Source organism: Asterias amurensis, chromosome 12, assembly GCF_032118995.1.
Source record: "Asterias amurensis chromosome 12, ASM3211899v1".
Classification (NCBI taxonomy): Eukaryota; Metazoa; Echinodermata; class Asteroidea; order Forcipulatida; family Asteriidae; genus Asterias; species Asterias amurensis.
In genome coordinates, this window is record NC_092659.1 from 19,557,210 (window position 1) to 19,578,362 (window position 21,153).

Genomic DNA, 21,153 nt, shown 5'->3' on the forward strand with positions numbered 1-21,153 from the left:
GTGTAAGATATACATGGAAGGAACATGACATGAACATTAACAAACAGTAAATAAATAAACGAATAAATAAATAAATAGACAAGTTCAGCTATTTATCGCATGAGGTCCCAGCTGAGGCTCAACGTTTTGACCAATCCAATGTAAGGAAAACAACGTTTACATTTTGCGACAACATGAACGTTTACTTTATTCATACCTCAAGCCGCAATCCTCGAAATACTGGCACTCACTGAAGTCACCTTTTCAGAAAATCATCGTTTATTTTAAGAAATATACTCCATGATGTAAATAACGTGTGACTGTCTTGTGTGTCAATGGCCACAACACTTCACCATAATAATTATGTGTAGCTAAACGAAGGCTTTATGCCGATAGGTTAAAGTATAACATATTATGGTTTTGTTAATTTTATAGAGCAATGGAGGTATGAATGGAAAAACGACCTGATGAAGGCTTGTGTAATGGTATTATGGGTTGGCACTCCTATTCCAGGTGACTGAATCCATTGGTAAATGGAAGAGGTTGTCATAGCAGCCCAACAGGTTAATACTAAAACGTCACCAGTCTCTTGGCAACCGCTTGGTTGTTTGGCTTTGATGGAAGGTCATGGTCACCCTTTGTTAATTAACGTAGTGAAGGCATACAGCAAAAATTGTAGTGCATCAAAATACTATGCTCAGCTTGTGTATGATTTGGACGACAAATATTGCAGTGCATTTTGTAGTACAAAACAAAAGGGTGTAGAGGACGCCGGTTAAAAAAAAACACATTCATTTCACGGTGTTTTATTCTTGCAAATTTTGATAGAGTATTTTACATACACTCTTAACTTCCCATTTGTAAAATTTTGATCATCAACTTACAGTAATTGACGTAGGCCTACCCTATTTACCCCACCCCTCCCCCTCCCCTACCGCCCGATCATTCTTCGTTGTTTATTTGTGTGTGTAATTTCTGCCTATCTCTCTTTTAATACCTTTCCATCTCAATGTTTGTGTTACACTAGAATTATATGCATGCATTATGTATCTTATAAGTCTTTATTGTTGCTTTGCCGGTATGCACACATTAATTACTTGTGAGAAGAGATACTGTAGACTTGCCCAGTCCCTCCGAGTCAGCCTCATAAACAGGCGATGTAGCGCCCTCTACCGGTGACTAATAAAAGGAACATGGTTTAAATCAAGACTACTTCTATTGCATGTATTGTGTAGTGAACTGACAAAGACTCGGCTAGGGTCGAAACGTCAGACAAAACTATCATTTTTTTGCTTAACCATAAGTTCTTTTTGCTGCAACAGCTAGTTTATTTTTAGAATCTTTACGCTGTATATTTGTTACTACGGAGGTAGTGATAAAACCTTGATTTGTGAATGCAAATTAAAACAAATCCTATTATAGACACCTTTCAAAAAGAATTACAGAGCCATCCTTCTAAATTAAGACCCATAATGTCCTCAGAAATGTGTTTGCAAGTCGACCAGAGTGTCTTCTATTTCCATCTTACAGAAAGTGTACATCAAAATCACTGAAACAGAGTCTATGCTGCTATCACACAATACTTTATTTACAAAACAAGTAAAACACAAGTTACACAACTACCATGTCCAACATAATGAACATATTAAAATACAAAGCTTAGTGGAAAATGAGTATCAATGAATTCACTTTTCATGTGTCGATTATTATGGGTAGAAAATATGATATGCTTTCTGCTGCATTGATGACATCTGAGAGAAAACACTAATCAGATCCAGAGGTTAACACAATATTATCAAATAAACTTTGCTTCAAAAGACTGTTTGATTAGTAAGAGTTCAACTTTTAGCGTCCATTCCTAAAAATTATGAACACATACCCTGTTAAACCACCTCCATGGTTAAACTAACAACTGGACATTTGTTCATATTTTCAAAATGAGAAATTTCAGAAATAAAACTTCAGGTATATTCAGCGGTATAAGGTCATCTTCATTTTTTCGAAAACACAGACATAATGACAGTCTCTTGTCTTCAACAGTGAAATGTTGTATCATCTCTTTTACTCTATAAAAAACAGTTTCTCAGAACATATTCTGGTCAAGGGTTTGTAGCTGTCTTAAAGCTGCTTTCCCGTAGCCTCCTCGGTCGCTGTCAAAATCTGTCCTATACTCATCCCTCACCTAAAAGAGAAACAAAACAATTATGAAGAGAAATTATATCTTCATTATTTGGGTTTGCCTTTCAATCTCAATTTTCGTCCAGTTCCTCAGTTTTGGTCCGTATTTATTCATTTATTACAAACTTACAATATAATATAAAAATATGAACTGTTAGATTTCGATGACCTTTTTGAACTCCACAGTTCAGTGAGTAACATTGACATACCTGTCCTCCGCTCTTGCCTCTACCAAACTGCCTCCCTTCAAGAAATCCAGCATCCCAATCTGTTCTAATGATGCGATCATCCAGACGAGTCCCACTCACAAATCTCAAAGCATTAGCAGCATCCTCTCTTGTGTAATATCTAGAACAAGTAACTTGTTAAGGAATAAATTCTGAAATATTCTAACATTTGAGAATTCCAGGCAAAGGCTCGGCAAATTGCTGTGTAGTTAATCCACTGTACTGACCTATTTTCATGGATCTAGGTTTTATTAATAAAGCCGCATTCGACGAGAGCATCAACATTTAAAAATGTGTTAGTAAAAAGGAAAAAATACTTTCCAATAATATGAGGCAAGAGGCAAACTCTTTCAATCATGATCGTTTAAAATTTCTAACAAAGGATACTCTACAAAGCAGAAACCACAGGGCGTCTTTTTGACCTTGTCAAGGCCCATGATGATTCGCTTCAGGTCGCCACACTTTGAAAAAAGCTCATGGATTTGTTCCTCTGTAGTGAAGAAGGAGAGATTGCCGACGTACAAAGTTGTACTCTTCTTTAAAAGCTTTTCTTGATGGTCAAGTGCACCCTGTTTTATAAAACAAAACAAACAAATCAAATTAACCAAGAAGAAACTACTACTACACTAGCCCCATTCTAGTAATGATAAAAATGCAGCATTTTAGCATGTTTAATAAAGCAAGGAGGTAGCTCTATGGTTTCATTTGATGAAATCTACTTGCAACACTACTGGTTGTTTGTGCTGACATGTGTGCTGATTGATACAGTTGCTGGATTTATGAAAATCTTAATTTAAACTGTACATAACCTGAGTGATAACACCGTATGTACCATATATGGATTATCGCTAATATATTAATAATGCCTTCTCCAATGCCTTGCACAATGGCCACAAGGCACTTTTGGAAGGAGAAGGATGGAAACAGCTCACATTCGACCGTCCATTGTGTTGTCTTTGTGCGAAATCAACCAGAATCAGGATCGTATTCTTTTTGATTGGAATTATAAAATATAATATAACATCAATCAATCACATTATAATCATGTCGTGTGCACAGTATTCAAAATACCTTGGGTTATGTAGAGACAATATATTGTTTTACATAATTAATAAATTAATAAATACAAATTAAATTTACCCTGAAATGCTGATCTCTATACGAACTGAGCTCAAAAGCATGATCAACTCTGGTGATCGCCGCCATTGCTTTCCTCTCTCTGAGGGTAAATATGCGAGGGCGCCCTCTATAGATGACCTACATTTACGGCGATGTAAATAATCAGCATCGTACCCACGTGCGAGTAGTATTACGAGGTTAACTTTAAACATGGCGTACACGTTTCCACCACGAGGATTTCCACAGCAGGAAAACAGTCAACAAATTCAGCCAAATTCTGGAAGGCCCCCTTTCCCACCTTACCCGCCACCAAGACATGTTTTCCATGGGACACCAATGGGCAATCAAACTGGTCATGACATTCCTTCGTTTGGAACAGAGAACTTGCAGTTCGGACCGCGACCACCGCCTCCGTTCATGAGATTTCCGAATCCACGCGCTGTCTTCAGACCGCCATGCCGCCGAGGCGCATGGATGGGAGGCCCGGGGCCACCGATGCAGTTTGACCCACGAACTAGTCAAGTACGTCCGTGCCGTCCGACGTCGCAATTTAATCAACTTAGTCCTGCCTTCACAACCGATATAACAACTTATGAGTCTTGGCCGGCTTCATCATGCCAGCAACCAGGCAAGAATGCTCAACAAAGACAAGTTGGACAGGCTCCTCAGGCCCATCAGGGGGTTAGTATAGAATAATATTTTTTTATTTCACAATGATCATGATACATGCTCTAACTGTTGTCATGACTGGAATGGAAGTTGTGTCAGTTGTGACCGCACTCCCCCATCCCACTGTCTGCAGCTGCAGGAACGAGGGTTATGAATAATTATCACAACTTAAACTAGGCTAGAATAGAAGGCCCTAGACCTAGACCCAGTAACTGGGGCGCTGTACTGTACTCCTTCTTTCGGTACGACAGAAAATGTCAAAATAAAAAAAAGGAGTACAGCGCCCCAGTTACTGGGTCTAGGTTAGAGCTAATGTTTAGTAAACTTAGTCCCATAAAAACATTAACACTATTGTTGTGCAATCCACTTTGTATCATTTCCTCTAGACTTGATACTATTATTATTATTATTATATTATAGCACTTTAAAATTAATACCCAAATGTTTTGCTGATAAATATTGCTTTGAAATTAGACCCAGTAACTGGGGCGCTGTACTCCTTTTTTCGAAATTTTGCCATTCTCGGGCATACTGACCGAGAATGTCGAAATTTCACAAAAGGGAGTACAGCGCCCCAGTAATACTGGATCTACTTTGAAATTAAATCTGTTGGACTTACTCACTGATCTTAAAACTTGTCACTACTGAATGCATGCTAATCCACTGCCATGGCCCCATACAAAAATATTTTAAATAAAATAAATAGTGCCCATAATATGTTGGACTCACTAAATGGTTTAATTACCTTTCAAAATATTTTAGGACACAGATAAAACAAAAGGTTTGTGAATTATCTTAAAGATTTTAACATGATTTCTTTTGTCCCACCATTGTTTAGGGCCCTTCCCATCAAACTGGTCAGAGAAGTCGAACAAATCAACAAAACAATTCCAAAGGGAATGAGTTTTCAAACCAGAAGAAATCTAAAAACAGACGATTGAAGAAGAAAGGACCTGGTAATCAGAAAGGACCTAAACAGAAAGGCCAAGGCAACAAAACCGCACAGGTTAGTATTTTATACCATGTAGGTAGAATTATGTTTATACTAACACTAACAGTAACACAGGCATATATGCTTGTTAAGAGCAAGCAAGAGCATGAAATCATTTTCTCAATGCTAAAGGGCAGCCTATGAAGAATTTGTCAATTTCTACTGATTTCAACAACAGCAAGTCAAGGACCAGGGGGCATTGGGGCAATTGACTTTGTTGCCTCTATGACGTATCAGGCATGCTAACACACAATGTGGCACATGAGATTAGGGTTAAGGTGTACATTGATAGGCTGGAATAAAAATAGTGTCTAATTAGCGATATTATTCTGCTAAGTATGGAATTTTAAACAGAAACCGTTTTTAACCGTGAGTCAATTTTTTTAAATTATAGGCTAAATGTATGTTTTTGTTTAACATATGAGACAGCCTTTAATTACTTTTAATATTTTTGTTTACAACAGAGCCTTTCCTCTGATGCCACTCCATATTACTGTGATGTGTGTGACCGAGGGTTTAAAGTTCAAGAGTTACTGGATGATCACTTGAAGCAACATACAAAGGTAGGTCTTACTCGGCTTTCTTAAGACTAATGAAACAGCTCTCTACTAAGAACACTTTTAACAACTAAACAACCGCACAACTATAATCTGCCAAACTGAATTGAGAACTTTCCTTATCAATGATAGCTCTGATCTTTTATCATCTGCTGTTGTGTCTTTTTTGTACTTCAGTGCAGTCACCCAGGATGTAGGTTTGAAGCTCACTTTAAGGTTGTCAAGAGCCACGTCAAGATGCAGCATGGTCCAGGGAGCAAGAAGGTTGCTTGGTTACATACCTCAGAAGAGATTACCAGATGGAGGGAGGAGAGGAAAAGGTTAGCATCGCTCTCAAGATCAATTTGTTACAGCTTTTGGGGGATTGAGTCATCAGTTATTGATTCAACGCATGTAAAAAAAACCTGTTTAAAAGCAGATTTTGTAAATTTTAAATGACTCAATCCGAAAAGCTACTTCAGTCGCACTTCAGTGTGTTCATTTACTCCTCATTGAAATTGACTAAAGATTGTTCTCTGGAAAGTTGTCCTTCAAAGAGGCTTCTCAACCTTGCATCTGGATTAGATTGAAGGTTGAGCTTATATTTACAAATTCATTAAAGTCAATTTTCAACTTAATAAGGCAATTATTTTCCCAACTTATTTTTTGAGTACAGGAACTACCCTTCTGCTGCCAACATTGCAAAGAAAGAAGAAATGTCTCGAAACAACAAAGAGCAAGGAGTTGCACTTCAGAACAAGTTTTTTGGGTAAGGCTATTAATTTATTTTCCCTCAATTAAAAACAAAAACAAAATTGTATCAAAATCCTTTTAGTAAAAAGTTTGTATTAGAAATGAGTGAAGCTTTGTTTAAGGTGCTATCCCCTACTCAATGCGGTGGGAGTCAATGTTTAAGGCCAGATCGCTAGCTAATGGATGGGAGGCCAGCTTAATTCCTTCATCCTTTCATGTATAACATTCATTGTTTGGCAAACACTTGGACTGTTTTGTTTCTAGAATACAGTCATTATTACTAGTTGATAAATGAAGTTGGTTTAAATTTGATTTGGTTGCAGCAAAATGAGACAGCATAAAAATAAACGAGGCAAGCATCAACTCAAAGGTCAAACCATGGATCAGGGCATGGATGCAAAGAAGCCCAGGATAAATATGACAGGTCAGTTTATCAAAATCTCTTTCAACACTGACTCTCTGTAGTTTGGCTTGAACTTGATGGATTCAGTACTGAGTGGATGAGGTACCCATGTCTGTATGAGAGCAAACATGGCCCAAATTTCATGAAGCTGCTTAAGTACAACAAGGAGCTAAGCACAACACGATTATGCTTAACAGATTAATGTTATCAGCCAAACTACTCTGTTGCATGTAGAATATGTGACTAGTATCCTGCATGCTTAGTAGAACATTGTTAAGCAATATTTTCTGGTTTAAGCAGCTCCATGGGCCTTGGAGTGTACTCGGTCAATCAAAAGATAAAGGTTGAGGTTATTATAGACTAGGAAGACTTTGTAAAGCTGTAGCTGAGATATTCCATTGTAAGACAGAGTAGTTAAGTTGAATTGTTTACCTTTTTCCTGAAGACAAGCAGAGTGTCTGTTCGAAATGCCAAAACCGCACTGGTGCTTCTTAGAATCAGCACTTTTCTGGAAAGAGTTTTGATACATGTAGTTGTATAGTTTTCTACTTTAGCTTTCATTGATTATTCTTAGTGTTGACTTTGACTCCTTGTATAGATTTGAGTGATCTGAAGCCCAAGATTGAGACTGAATCTGCTAAGCTTCCATCAGGTTCTCTTGCAGCTCTTGCATTAGCATATGATGACAGTGAAGATGAAGTGACTGAATTACAGCAAGGTAATCAATAATTATTTCCATCATTCAACCAAAAGAATCATCCCTCTTCGATAACATTGGTAGGAATGAGATTAAAACAGGTTTCATTCTGATTAAAGACTTTTTGTATCATTCACTGTCGATACGGGGACCAATTTTTCCAAACCAATTTTGTATCACTTTTTGGAAGTTTGCATTAATTCCAGTTTGTCCACTGTCAAGAAAGTACCAACTTGATTGATTATGGAGCGCCATAAAAAATAGAAGAAAAAAAGAAGCAAGTTAAACAATTTAGAAAGCTTAAACAAAAGCAGATGAGATACAGTCTGCTAGTTGAATAATGGATCCTTTTTTTCACTAAACTGGTATTACCTATCATCATTCCTTAAAGATAATTATTTCACTTTGTTTTGTATGCTCCAAGGTAATTAAGAAACAGTGCCATACAACATTGGCTTCAAAATATAAGATTGTTAAACAACAACATTCAGTGGAAGGGTTGCCCTGTATTATATAAGTTTTGTTATCATGATGTATACATGTATGTTGATGAACTGTCCTTTAATATGTTTTATTTTTAATTGTTTGTATTAAAGAGACTGAAGTGACTGCAGTAGAGAGACATAAGCAGGATGCATCCACAAATCGCCCAACAAACTATCAAGAACGATTTCACAATAAGTATAAACAGAAGAACAAAGGTAAAAATAGGAAGCCAAATCGAGGTACAAGATGTGGCAAACAATTGAAAGAGAAACAACGCTTACAGGAGCAACTGAGACGAAGACCTAACCTACTGGAAATGGTAAGTCCAGTCAAAATTAAAAACAATAAAACATCAACAAAGAATCAAATTGAAAATGTTACATGTAGCTTATTTTGTTGACTTGACGTTGCACATCAAACTTATCCATTGTTAGTAAAAGGTTTTGACTTGAAGAAGTTTATTTTTCACTCTTATATCAGCTTTTGGCTCCAGATATCCGACGTGAGCGCAACATAATTTTACAATGTGTGCGATATGTTGTCCAGAATGACTTCTTTGAAATTGGTGAACCAAACACAACACAGAGCATAGCATCAGAGGGACCCTGCCCAAATGCCACAGAGACTAATGGAACCAGACAAGACTATGATGTACATGATGATTGTAAAACTCAAGTATGTCAACTAAAACCAGAGGAGGATGATGAGCAAACTTCCTTTGATTCCAAAGATGTGGTGACTATGGAGGAGAAAAGTCTAGTGTCTCAAGAAACTCATGCTGGAATTGAAGACGAGACTCACGTAGCAACCAACGGTAACATCCAGGTTGGTCATGGAGGAAGTGAGGAAAGAGACATTCTGAGTAAAGTCGTAGAAAATCCCCAGGCTGAGTCAGATACAAATGAGATAAAAGAACCTGTGATTAACCTTGTTGTACGCAAGGATGAGGTTCCCATAGCAACAAACGGTGACATCCAGGTTGGTCATGGAGGAAGTGAGGAAAGAGACATTCCGAGTAAAGTCATAGAAAATCCCCAGGCTGAGTCAGATACAAATGAGATAAAAAAACCTGTGAATAACCTTATTGTACTCAAAGATGAGTTTCCCATAGCAACAAATGGTAGCATCCCTGATGGTCTGGGAGATGAGTGAAGTCATAGAAAATCCCTAGGCTGGGCCAGACACAAATGAGATTTAAAAAAATATGTGAATAACCTTGTTGTACTCAAAGATTAGGTCCCATAGCAACAAATGGTAGCATCCCTGATGGTAGCATCCTTGATGGTCTTGGAGATGAGTAAAGTCATAGAAAATCCCCAGGCTGGGTCAGACACAAATGAGCTTAAATATAAAGAACCTGTGAATAATCTTGTACTCAAAGATAAGGCTCCTAGGGCAACCAAAGACAAAGTCACTTCAGGTCTTGAAAGAGAATTGGACGATTTGAACATTGACAAACTAGCACCGAGTAAAGGAAATCTTAAACAATTTGAACATTGACAAAACTAGCATAGAGTGAAGGTCAAAGAGTGAATCTTCTTGATGAAAGTGATAGGGAAAAGTTGATGACTCCCTGCTATTAGCACATTCATTTAAAAGGTTGTTGACGGGAAAAACATGCATGATATTTTGATTCCTTGTTTTCAATCCAAGAAGGATGGCAACATCAGAGAGTGTCAAAGGAATCTTGCAGGACTTAAGTTTACAAGGCGATCACAAATAATAAAACTTTTTGTTACGTGATGATGTACATGATGGTACGTAGAAGAGAATAATTGTTACTTTAACGTCCAAAGATGACAGAAAAGCAGGGAAAATGTATTGAAAAGCCCTTGAATAAATAAGCCAACCAGCAACAAAAACAAACTTGATTCAGATATATTATTAGACTGCTACAGTTATTAAGCAGGTTGAGCTGGTTGAAATAACAGTTCATGCATTTTTATTAATTTCAGCTTGTGAAATTGACCTTACTTTTGTTTAACTCATTTGAATAACTCTTCCAACACACTGTTTGTAAGTACTGACATGCTGTTGATGCGGAAGTAATGTTATTATATGAACTATTTATTATTCAAATCTTTGTCATTATCCTTGTTATACACACAAAAATAACTTAATAATGAAATGGAAGTACATTGTTAAATATTGTTATTTGGGTTTAAAGGGTGAACAATATAAAAATTAACCAGATTGACAAATAAGGGAGCTTAACTTTGCGATTCAGCCATTGGCTACCCTAATAAACTACTTCAATAATTCTTGAGCAGACAGTGTCAACATCATTCTTAGAGTTTTATCTCTAAGGCTGATTTTCATTAATCTTTTACTGCAAAAAATTGCCATTTTTCTTCTCTGAAATGTTGACATTGTTTGAAAATAATTTTCTCAAAAATGAATCAAGACCAAAGGCCATTTATCAAAATAACATGCATAAAGCCACTCAAAGCAATTTTTGACATTTTTGAAAAACTCAACAGTAAGTGTTAATTGGACTTATACCAGGTTTTTTTATTTTTTTTTTATTTTTACAAGCCTTTTATTTCAGATTTACATATTTTGTTAAATGCAGGGATCATCATGGGTTTGAATCTCACCCAAGTAGGATGACCATTGAATTAATGTAAACTGAACACACTGCAGCACTGGGGTGGGGGATGCACCAAGTTTTCAGTTGTTACACTGTGTTGTTTGGTAAAACTAGTAATAATATTCATTTCCCAACATGCAAATAATATTACAATAAAATTTACACGGTCTTTAAGAATGGTAGAGATTGCGTGTGGATCAGTTATTTCTTTGACTAATCATATTAGTGTCTCATCTGAATAACAATGAAAACAAAACAAAAACCAGTCAAATGTCTTGTTTTGCATTGCTCTCTCGCATTCCAAAATTAAGGCAAACTAAAATAGGACGGGTTTTATAAAAGACTGAATCGACTTCAGAGATAAGACCTATGATTGTGGGGAGTGCAGACTATGCTTGAAGTTAGAAAGCAATGAACAAACAACCCACAGTTTATTTGCAGATTCTGCTAAGCTTAATGGAATAACAGAATCAAATATATGGTAGCCCTGGACATGCTGAAGCACACTCTCAACAAAACTCTTCACCTGGGAGTTATTTCTGGATTCTGGTGACTCTACTGTTTTAAATTTGTGTCTGTTCTTCCAGAATGGAGGTACAACAACTTTCGCCTCCTGGTGAAGGAAGTCTGTGGTTTCTTCTTCTAAGAATGTATCTGGTGCCATGATTGTATCATGTTTATATAACAATTTAAGAATACCTGATGACTTCATCAAGTCTATATCTGAGATGCATCCGGAGTACAAGTCACTGACAAATGTGACGGCCCCAAAAGGACTTATGCCCACCAGTCCCTTGTAGGTTGAGCAGACACAAAGTTGTGTTTTGGGATCAAACTCTTGTACCATGACTTTAGTTGTAGTAAGAATAATTCTGGTGCTGGGGAATGCCTTCTTCAGACACTCTGGCATGTTTTCATTGATAGATTTCCGAGTTGGCCAGATGCGCAATGAGCTTAGGGGAATGTACAGGTAGTTAATCCATGTCAACAAGATTCGAGTGACTGTTTCTAATGATATGTTGAATCTAACGGCTAGATCCTGCTCACAGAAGCCTCGTCTCAGATGACACATTAACATGAAGAATTGATCAAGGAATGGAAGTGACTCTCCTGTCACAGCCTCCCCACTTGAACATAATTCATAAATACAATATCGCTGGACTTGCCACCATCTGAAAATACTTCCTGTTGGTTGTAATGCCAAGAAAGCTGCTTTAAATGTGGCATAGTCACAGAATCCGGTGTAGAATTCCATTGCTCTAGGGTCGTAAGAAAACCTTTCCAAACAGAAGAGCTGATTGGTTAGGTGAACACAATATCTTTCAAGGACTTGGATGTTATTTTGAGCATCTTGGAGTCTGTCGTCAGCTGGTTCGACAGAGTAGCTGTTAACTTGTTGATCCAGGAGCAACTCTTTGTCCTCGGTCTTCACAACAATAGCAGTCGATCCATTGTTCATACATTGTTCAACACTGGCTTTCTTTATAGGCTCTTGTCTGCAATTACAAAGACAAATTAAGATTGTTTTATAGGTTGATTCACCTCCCACAATGTATTGATAATCATTCAGAGCAAATAACACAGATCCAAATAACACAGTTTACAAAATGTTCAAAATTTGCATAAAAATCACATCAGCCTGTGGCATAAATAAAATCTGAGCTAATTAGCAAAATGTTAGGTTGACCAAAGAAAAATTGACTTGAATGTGATTGAACCAAATCAGGAAGTCTTTGTAACTTTGTAAAACTGTTCTCAAATCATGAAACAAAGATGCTATCTGTAGTTTTAGGAATTAAACTTATAACATTATTTGACACTATGTAAGCATGTAAGTAAGAATGTGTTTTAGAGCTAAAACGACAATCGAGCTTACCGCTGATATTTGACTCTTCCAGATGGTTGGAACTTGGCTGGTATTACGTCTGGTTTCAGTTTGTGTAGTCCATTCAGAGTTTTAATGAAGTCACATTTCAAAAAATGCTTGGAACAAACTCGTGTATGCTTTTTTAACTGTGGAAAAGAAGTAAAGCAGGGATTAGTTAGCTAAGTAATTACCAAAGAATTGTTTCTGAATTATCCTTTGCTATTTTTCTTGAGCTTTACCTTTGAGTAAATTTTCTGCAAATACGGTTTCCAAGGATTTACATCAACTAATATTTCTAATATATAAACCTTTCTCCCAAGTAAAGGCCACTTCCATGTTATTATGTTGGTGGGTGCATCTACCCCCCCCCCCCCAAGGGCCCGGCCCCATGGGTACTTAATCAAATGAACCAATTTAAACAACAACCAAAACCGTTGGATCATGTATAACATGTTTTATCGTTGTCCAGCCAGAGGAATCTGTTGTTTTCTGGCGCGTCTTGCAACTGATGATAATACGGCTCTCTTAATATTTATGCATGAGGTACGTCACAACAATGCTAACTCAAAACGAGGCGATGGGCGCAGCCACTGCAAGTGATGGGGAACGTGCGCCCATAGCCTCATTTTGGGTAAGAATTATGACGTCATGCATAAGTATATAAGAGAGGCGTATTGATTGTTACTACTGGACAAGTCACAAAAGACACAATTTGACTTTGTGGAATTTTTTTAGGGGATTTAATCGTTATTGATAACAAAGTTATGTTCTCCTTTTTATTAGGAATAGGAGTGACATGCTCCTATTTAAATAATTCTTGGTATTTTACATTTTCACAATGTTACTGTTGTTGGCTACTAAAATGGTCATTTTGAAATCTTTCTCTTATTTGACAAGCATTATGCCTTCAATGGACTTTGGTTCCATAGTATGGTTATTCATCTCCAGCAGAGTCCATGGCCTCATGTTCATCATGGCCCTATTGCATAATATTAATAATTGCTCCAGTAGAGTATGAGTATGCTACACACTGTCACTGGGTCGAAAAAACTAAAGCAACTTACCACAAGGTCGAGTCCAGTATTCTGCACAATCTTAGCTACCCACTCATCTTTCAAACTCTTTTCCACAGGGAAACGATGAAATGATAGTTTCTTGTCGGGATCATTTCGCGAATCATTGCGACAACTCGGTATGCAGCAATAATACACCATCTTTATTGGGCATCATATAGTGTGATGCACACAAAATAATGGCAGTGTAATGTAAACAACACTAGCACTGTATACAAAATACATGCACGGACGTTTACACAGTACACAGTATGCCTATAGTGTACATGAAGGGTGCTAACTTGTCATAGAATTATAAGAACTAGAGGGCGCACTGGCCTATATACGCGCTCCAGCATCACTGACCTATATGCGCGCAGGCGGCCATTTTCAAGTTGATGCATCCTTGGTTGAATTACAGGATAACAACACCATCTTTCATCTATATGATCTGCAAACACCAATCTTTCTTATACTAAAGATTCTGCCCGAAAGCACCGCAATTATAATAACTCACAATGTAACAACTTAGGACCACTGCCCCGACATTTTACCAACCTACCTCCAAGCGCCCAAGAAACAAATAAGAACAGACGGCAAAGTGGAAAAAGGTTTTAAACTATATAATTAGCAAAGACCTTTATTATAATTCAATTATCTGTAGATTCGCAATCTACTGTAATACATTCGTTACGAAAATACCACCCTTCGGCTCTATCCACACTTTCTCGTCCATTCAGAACGTTGCTCGGCATTTTTGAATGATGTTTAGCAATATTCCATCAAATGTTTTATGTTAGCTTTGGTTTGACTTTCTTCCTTTTCATCATCTTATAGAAGGACGAAGTTGCCAGCAACTGATGATTCCCACTTCTGTTTCCAAGGTTCAGTATATACTGAGGGGTCGTTCAGGCCAGGGACAAATGCTTCGTTAACGAGCTCACCAGGTACCACCGGTACCGCTGGTATACTACATACCAGCTCACCAGGGAAAACCACAACCAAAAATATTCGTTTGTATTTTTAAAACCAGAATGGGAGGAGGGGGGCAATTTTGTTCAAACAACTACAGGGGGGTATAACAACTGAAAGGTTGTTCTGTGAAACATACAGGTTTTCCCAAGTGTTGTTTACATTGACAACATTTAGAAAATTAGTCAACAAGGTTTTAACTACGCAATTTATTTTACAATTTGATGGTATGTAGGCATAGCTACACGCAGTTAATTGTCCCCCTTTGAGTAGGCCTACGTTATAATGGTGCGGTCCCCAGACCCCAAAGCATGCTTTACTCGTATCCATCTATTCAGTTTGACTCTATGAGCCAAACGGTTCTTTATGAGCCAATGGTATTGAGGTACTCCACGCATCCAACGTCGCCAAGACCGTCCATCAGTCGTAAGACAGTACGGTATTTACCCTACACAAAGAGAAACAATAGGTTGACAAAATAAACCAGAGACAGTACTTTACAAATCGACACAGATGAAAACAAAACCTACCAATTTCGTAATAAGGAAATAAAATATTCACGCAGGATCCAAACTCCTTCTTCATTCTGACCCTCTAATGTCCAAGTGTGATCCGAACTCCACTTTATTCTGACCCTCTATGTGCAAGTACGTGTGATCCAGACCCCTACTTAATTTTGACCGTAGAGTGTTCACGTGTGATCCAAACTCCTTCTTCATTCTGACCCTCTAATGTTCAAGTTGGGTCTGGACCCCACTTTATTCTGACCCTCTAATAGTTTGGGCGGACCCTCACTTCATTCCGACCCTCTTATATAGTTGAACACGGACCATCATTTCATTTCATAGATCGAATGCGTCTGGTATAATAAATTAAATAAAATAACTAATCACTGACTTACATGTAAGAAAGTTTCCAACAATGCGGGAACTTCTGATGTGTCCAGATAGATACGGAGTGGGCCGGATGACGTCCGGTAGTCGCCAGAACGAATTGGACATGTACATGGTATACCGTTAGTCGCAAACTCACTTGGGCAACCGTGGGCCGCCTGCAGAGCACTGGACTCATCACATACGTCATAGGTACTGATACAAAAAACAACAAATCAAATCTTTAATTTCAAAGGCTAACGATTCATCCTCCAAGTTATTCATGCTGATGAGGGGCAGTTCTCTTTACATCTTTTGTTAATGTAAAATTATTTTACAGTTTGGACTATCACGGGAACGTATATGAAATGAATTATTGCCCCCCGAACCATTCTTTATAAATAAAACAATAATGTAAATAATGGAATGATTAATGAATTGCTTCCTACCAGCTTCCCATCTGCGATACACAAGGAACGTTTATTTCGGTAGTCCACACCCATAATACTTTGACGATCTTCTTGATAGAGAGAGAAACCTGTAGGGGTTTTGTGAAGTTTCTAGTCAGCTCTATATCAAAATCTATTGATGCCCAATCGTTGATTGCAACTGGATCCGGTAGAATGGAAAGCCTGCGAACTTGTAAAGGCGCGTTCACTGGAAAATCTGAAAGAATTGTTGTTTTGTAACAATAAACGCTTTAAACTGTATTTACAAAAAAATTACCAAGATAGCGACAAGAATCATGCCCCCCCCCCCCCACGTGAGGTAATTTTTTAAAATAATTGTTGATTGCACTGAACACAACAAGCAAATTCACTTGTTAAAGTTTGTTAACCTCGGCAACAGTTAATGACATTGTTTGGTCGGTCTGTCTCTTTGCCCGCTCTAACAGTGGTGAGCTTTAGTATAGACACTGTTCTTTGTAGAAAATTTCCCCAAGATAAGTGAAAAATGTTTTAATAAGTTAATCAAAAATACAAGACAAGACAAGGCCAAACTTGTTATGCTCTCTCGACTTTTTCAATTTTACAATGGCTTCTGTTATTTGCAAAACTTTATAATAACTATTGCGCAATTTTTCTTTTGCCTGAAAAAATAAGATCGGAATAAAGCAAATCTTTTAAAAGGTTGCATGACTCATAGTGTTGACGGTTGCTAATAGGATACAAAGATGCCAAAACACAAGAACCCAGAACGTACCTTGGCATGAATTCCACGAGAAAGCTCCATCAATTGGAGAAAACACAAGGAAACAAGAGATGAGGAAAACAATATGTGGACAACCCATGGTGATTGTCATAGGAGCGAGAGAGCGAGAGAGCTTCTATATGAACGTCTGTGGCCCTTCAGTACAAACTACCAAATGCTCTGAGATAACTTTGTTTGAATAATACTGATTTTTTAGTACGCACTCACGTTATCAAAACAAACCTATGACCTTCTTAATCACGTCATGGCAACATGATCGTAAAAGCTATGGGGTAAACGTTTCCAAGAATGGAAAACCGCATGGTCAAGGTTACAGCTGTTGGTTTAATTGGATTCTACCTCCATGATTGGATGAGGAATGGTCTTTAGTTCAATAATCAATGTCTTAGGTTTACTTGATGTCAAGAGTCAAACCATAGAGCAAAGAAGATAGTAACCCAGTCTGCACTTTTCCTATGGGGGGGGGGGGCGGGGGGGGGTCATGGTTTGTGCATCATGGACAATAATGCAAATGAACATTTAGAACGACATGAGAGAACAACTGCTGAAAATGAGTTGTTATATAGCAACGCCACCTCAAGTATGCAAGCCACGGTAGCTGTGATTGGTTCATTGGTTATAAATCTCACATCCAACCTTCCGAGCCTTCATGTCACACAAAGAAGATTATTCGTGCATATATAATTAAATAAATAAATCAAATCGTAATATAAATTAAAGGAGAACGCACGATTTTTTTCGCAAGCAGTTAGTTACTTTTGCAAAGGGGCCGTCCATCAGCAAACCTTTTTCTTCTAAAAATTCAAAGGTCTTATTATCGGTAAGCCTACTTAAATGTTTGTGACGTCAATTGAAACGCCTCTCTTAATATTTATGCATGACGTCACAATTCTTACCCCAAATAAGGCTATGGGCGCACTTCCCCCATCTTGCAGTGGCTGCGCCAATCGCCTCGTTTTGGATTAGCATTGTGACGTACCTCATGCATAAAAGGGTGCGTTCGTTTAGCTCCTCTGGGTCGACCCCGGTGTGTGGCGTGTTTTTTTTTCCAGGACAAACGTGTGAAGATAATTACCCACGTTCGTCCTGTAAAAAAAACCGCCACACACCAGTATGAGGGGCCGTTTATGACTAAATGAGCAAACCCATATATATATAGGAGCAAAACCATATATATAGGAGCAAAACCATATATATAAGAGCAAACCCATATATACAAGAGCAAACCCATATATATAGGAGCAAACCCATATATATAAGAGCAAACCCATATATACAAGAGCAAACCCATATATATAAGAGCAAACCCATATATACAAGAGCAAACCCATATATATAAGAGCAAACCCATATATAAAGGGGCAAACCCGTATATGTTTGTCATTTATATTTGAGGTTTTTGGTCCTTTATAGATATTTGCCGTTGATCCTTTATATATTTTCGGTGGTCTTCTATATATTTGTTTTGATCATTATATATTTGTTATTTTGCTCTTAAATATATTGGTTTGCTCTTATATATGGTTTTGCTCCTATATATACGGGTTTGCTCCTATATATATGGGTTTGCTCCTATATATATATGGGTTTTGCTCCTTTATATATAGTTTTGCTCCTATATATATGGTTTTGCTCTTATATATGTGGGTTTGCTCTTATAAATATATATGGTTCTGCTCTTATATATATATGGGTTTGCTCATTTAGTCATAAACGGCCCCTCATAATATAGTCATAAACGGCCCCTCATAATGGATGGCATTTAACACACGAAATCCCATGGGCAGTTTTGTGACAAAATGAGGATCCAAGCTTGAGAGCTGTCGACCAATCAGATCTTGGTATTTTTACCTGCACATTTCTTAATGGATGGCATTTAACACACGAAATCCCATGGGCAATTTTGTGACAAAATGAGGATCCAAGCTTGAGAGCTGTCGACCAATCAGATCTTGGTATTTTTACCTGCACATTTCTTAATGGAGGGCATTTAACACACGAAATCCCATTGGCAATTTTGTGACAAAAATGAGGATCCAAGCTCAAGAGCGGTTGACCAATCAGATCTTGGTATTTTTTACCTGCACAGTTCTTAATGGAGGGCATTTAACACACGAAATTTTGTGACAAAGCAAGGATCCATGGCCATCCAATCATATCTTGCGCTTAAATTCTGGCGCCGCACTCAATTTTTGCTAAGCAGACAAACCTGCTGAGCTGTATTCATAAAATTGGCCCCTGGATGTGTGTGACATACTACGTCAGAGAGCAGACCAAGCAGAACACAGGAAGTAAAAGCCCATGAAATGCAAGCTATTATCCATCTATTGAAATCATTCATAAATACAGTGCCTTTCTTCGGGCCCAGCTTTTGTTTGTTGTTATCATGTGGAGTTTTCTACCCCTCGACTATTTTAAATAGAACCTTTGTTTTGATGATTTACCCAGTTGTAAAAGTATTACGTAAGTTCCTTTTCTTTGCTGTTAGCACGTGATTCAGTGGAAATTTCCGTTCAGATTTTTCTCGCTTTTGTTAAAACTCTGGCAGCGTAGTTGGCCAGTTGACTCAACGCTAAGCTACGGTAAGGGTGATTGTGGCAGGATGCGGATGGGATCTTTTTGAAGTAAGATGACTGAAGTTAGTTAGATATTATTTTATATTTATGGGAGTGTTTTGCCTTATTTTCATGTGCACCATGTGCTATGCTGTTCTACGTAACTTAATACTGTGTTCGCCGTCTATATGCTTCTTCTCGTATCGTAGGACGTCCTGTTTTCAAGGTGTCCCTAAAATCGCGGCAAATCTGTTACTTCTCGTGCTTAATGTAAAAACAGTCCCTAAATAAAATGTTTGTGGTTTGACCATGGTTTGACTTGCCAAGCAAAGAGTCTCCTATCACTTGACCAAAACTTAGAACCATGTAAGGCTCCACTCGTTAGTTGCACTTGCAAATGCAAAAAGTTTTAGTGTTTTAGGCGTTTCTACAACTTTTTACAATGTACAAAAATTGGTCACAGTGTTGGGCCATATAAAGAAAAATTGCCCTCCGGATAAGTTTTCTCGAACACTTTTCAATTTACATCTCACGATGATCAGATCTTGTGACTGAACATTCTTTGGAGAATTTTGTTTTAACCCTTGATAATATTAAAAATTAAAACATTTTTTATTTTGCTAGGTGATTCAATTATCACTATTTATTTATATGTTTTACTATAAATATTAAGGAAACAAAATAAAAAATACAAGTCAGATTTGAAAGCCAATAATTGTTCACACTTTTTATTAACTTTTTATTTATTTTAATTTTTGCAAATTATCATGGTTGTTTTTAGAATGTCATACAAAATATTTTGAATAAAATGAAGAAACTTGCTGGCTATAGAGTCACACAAAGTCTCATAGAACACTTGTTGTCACTGCAAATGTGTCTTCCACGTATGGCTTCACCAGGAAACCATACTTTCTCGTTTGCCTCAAACTAAACAAAATGGGACGCTGTTGAAGTCATCGAAGATTGGTGTGTTGTGTGAAAATTTCAATATCCACCATGTTTTAATGTGTTTGCATTCTACTTATAAACAAATGAAGGTAATTAGGGCATCATACCCTGAAAACAGGACCGTGGAGGGTATGACTACAATTAGATTCTGCTACCTAGCTATATCAACTGTCCCATCAAACCTCTAAATCTATATTTTTATAATTGAAACATTTAGCCCACCTTGTTGAGCTGTAAATGGCTCTCTTTTAACATGGGGCTCATCACAGTCGCCATTACAGTGATGAGACCGATGTTCAAAGAGCGCCATTTACAGCTCTACAAGGTGGGCCAGGAAATGTTTTGCCCTTCACACTCCTGGAATTCTTATTTAAAATTGCATCTGGTAATTAGTCTATTTGCAAGCTTGTCTCTATGTTGTTTGTTCTCACAGTGAGCTCAGCCGCGTTGGTCCAGAAAATTATCCCTGCAAAAAAGAAATTGCAAACAAATGCTTACCCAATTTTCACCCTCATTAGTTAACATAATATATGCCTCCCCCCTCGTTGAATTGTTTCAGCTTTAAGACTGTTTTTTCCTTCAATTTAACATCTAATTATTTGAAGTTTACAAGGTCTATTGTAGCCTGATTATAGTCCAAACAAATGTCATCTACTTTACATTTTGAGCATAAAATTGCATTATAAAAAAAAACCTTGTCACACGAAGTTGTGTGCGTTTAGATGGTTGATTTCGAGACCTCAAGTTCTAAATCTGAGGTCTCAAAATCAAATTCGTGGAAAATTACTTCTTTCTCGAAAACTATGGCACTTCAGAGGGAGCTGTTTCTCACAATGTTTTATATCATCAACCTCTCCCCATTACTCGTCACCAAGAAAGGTTTTATGCTAATAATTATTTTGAGTAATTACCAATAGTGTCCACTGCCGTTAACGTCCCATCCAAGGGACAAAGCAATGGTAAAGTGTCTTGCTTAAGGACACAAATGTCACATCTGGGGATTGGAACCCACACTCTGCTGATCAGAAACACCAGAGTTTGAATTTG

The 21,153-nt window shown here is 37.6% G+C and overlaps 4 protein-coding genes across 4 annotated transcripts; 1 reads left to right on the plus strand and 3 right to left on the minus strand.

Moving 5' to 3' along the window:
* Positions 1-1,546: 1,546 nt before the first annotated feature.
* On the minus strand, positions 1,547-3,609 carry LOC139945024 (nuclear cap-binding protein subunit 2-like). The gene is made up of 4 exons (XM_071942258.1): positions 3,525-3,609; positions 2,772-2,953; positions 2,367-2,505; positions 1,547-2,161 (listed from the first exon to the last, which is right to left on the minus strand). Exons 1-4 carry the CDS (start codon positions 3,588-3,590, stop codon positions 2,063-2,065), a joined length of 486 nt encoding a protein of 161 aa, XP_071798359.1. The 5' UTR covers positions 3,591-3,609; the 3' UTR covers positions 1,547-2,062.
* A 104-nt stretch (positions 3,610-3,713) lies between these two features.
* LOC139945292 (uncharacterized) lies at positions 3,714-9,193 on the plus strand. Its single transcript, XM_071942638.1, has 9 exons — positions 3,714-4,184; positions 5,011-5,178; positions 5,628-5,726; positions 5,898-6,040; positions 6,376-6,468; positions 6,776-6,876; positions 7,454-7,573; positions 8,149-8,357; positions 8,519-9,193. Exons 1-9 carry the CDS (start codon positions 3,714-3,716, stop codon positions 9,188-9,190), a joined length of 2,076 nt encoding a protein of 691 aa, XP_071798739.1. The 3' UTR covers positions 9,191-9,193.
* A 1,794-nt stretch (positions 9,194-10,987) lies between these two features.
* LOC139945293 (uncharacterized) lies at positions 10,988-13,822 on the minus strand. Its single transcript, XM_071942639.1, has 3 exons — positions 13,560-13,822; positions 12,505-12,641; positions 10,988-12,124 (listed from the first exon to the last, which is right to left on the minus strand). The coding sequence occupies exons 1-3, from the start codon at positions 13,707-13,709 to the stop codon at positions 10,996-10,998; spliced, it is 1,416 nt and encodes a 471-aa protein (XP_071798740.1). The 5' UTR covers positions 13,710-13,822; the 3' UTR covers positions 10,988-10,995.
* Positions 13,823-14,184: 362 nt separating this feature from the next.
* LOC139945167 (ganglioside GM2 activator-like) lies at positions 14,185-16,758 on the minus strand. Its single transcript, XM_071942450.1, has 4 exons — positions 16,595-16,758; positions 15,841-16,057; positions 15,421-15,607; positions 14,185-14,967 (listed from the first exon to the last, which is right to left on the minus strand). The coding sequence occupies exons 1-4, from the start codon at positions 16,692-16,694 to the stop codon at positions 14,884-14,886; spliced, it is 588 nt and encodes a 195-aa protein (XP_071798551.1). The 5' UTR covers positions 16,695-16,758; the 3' UTR covers positions 14,185-14,883.
* Positions 16,759-21,153: the final 4,395 nt, after the last annotated feature.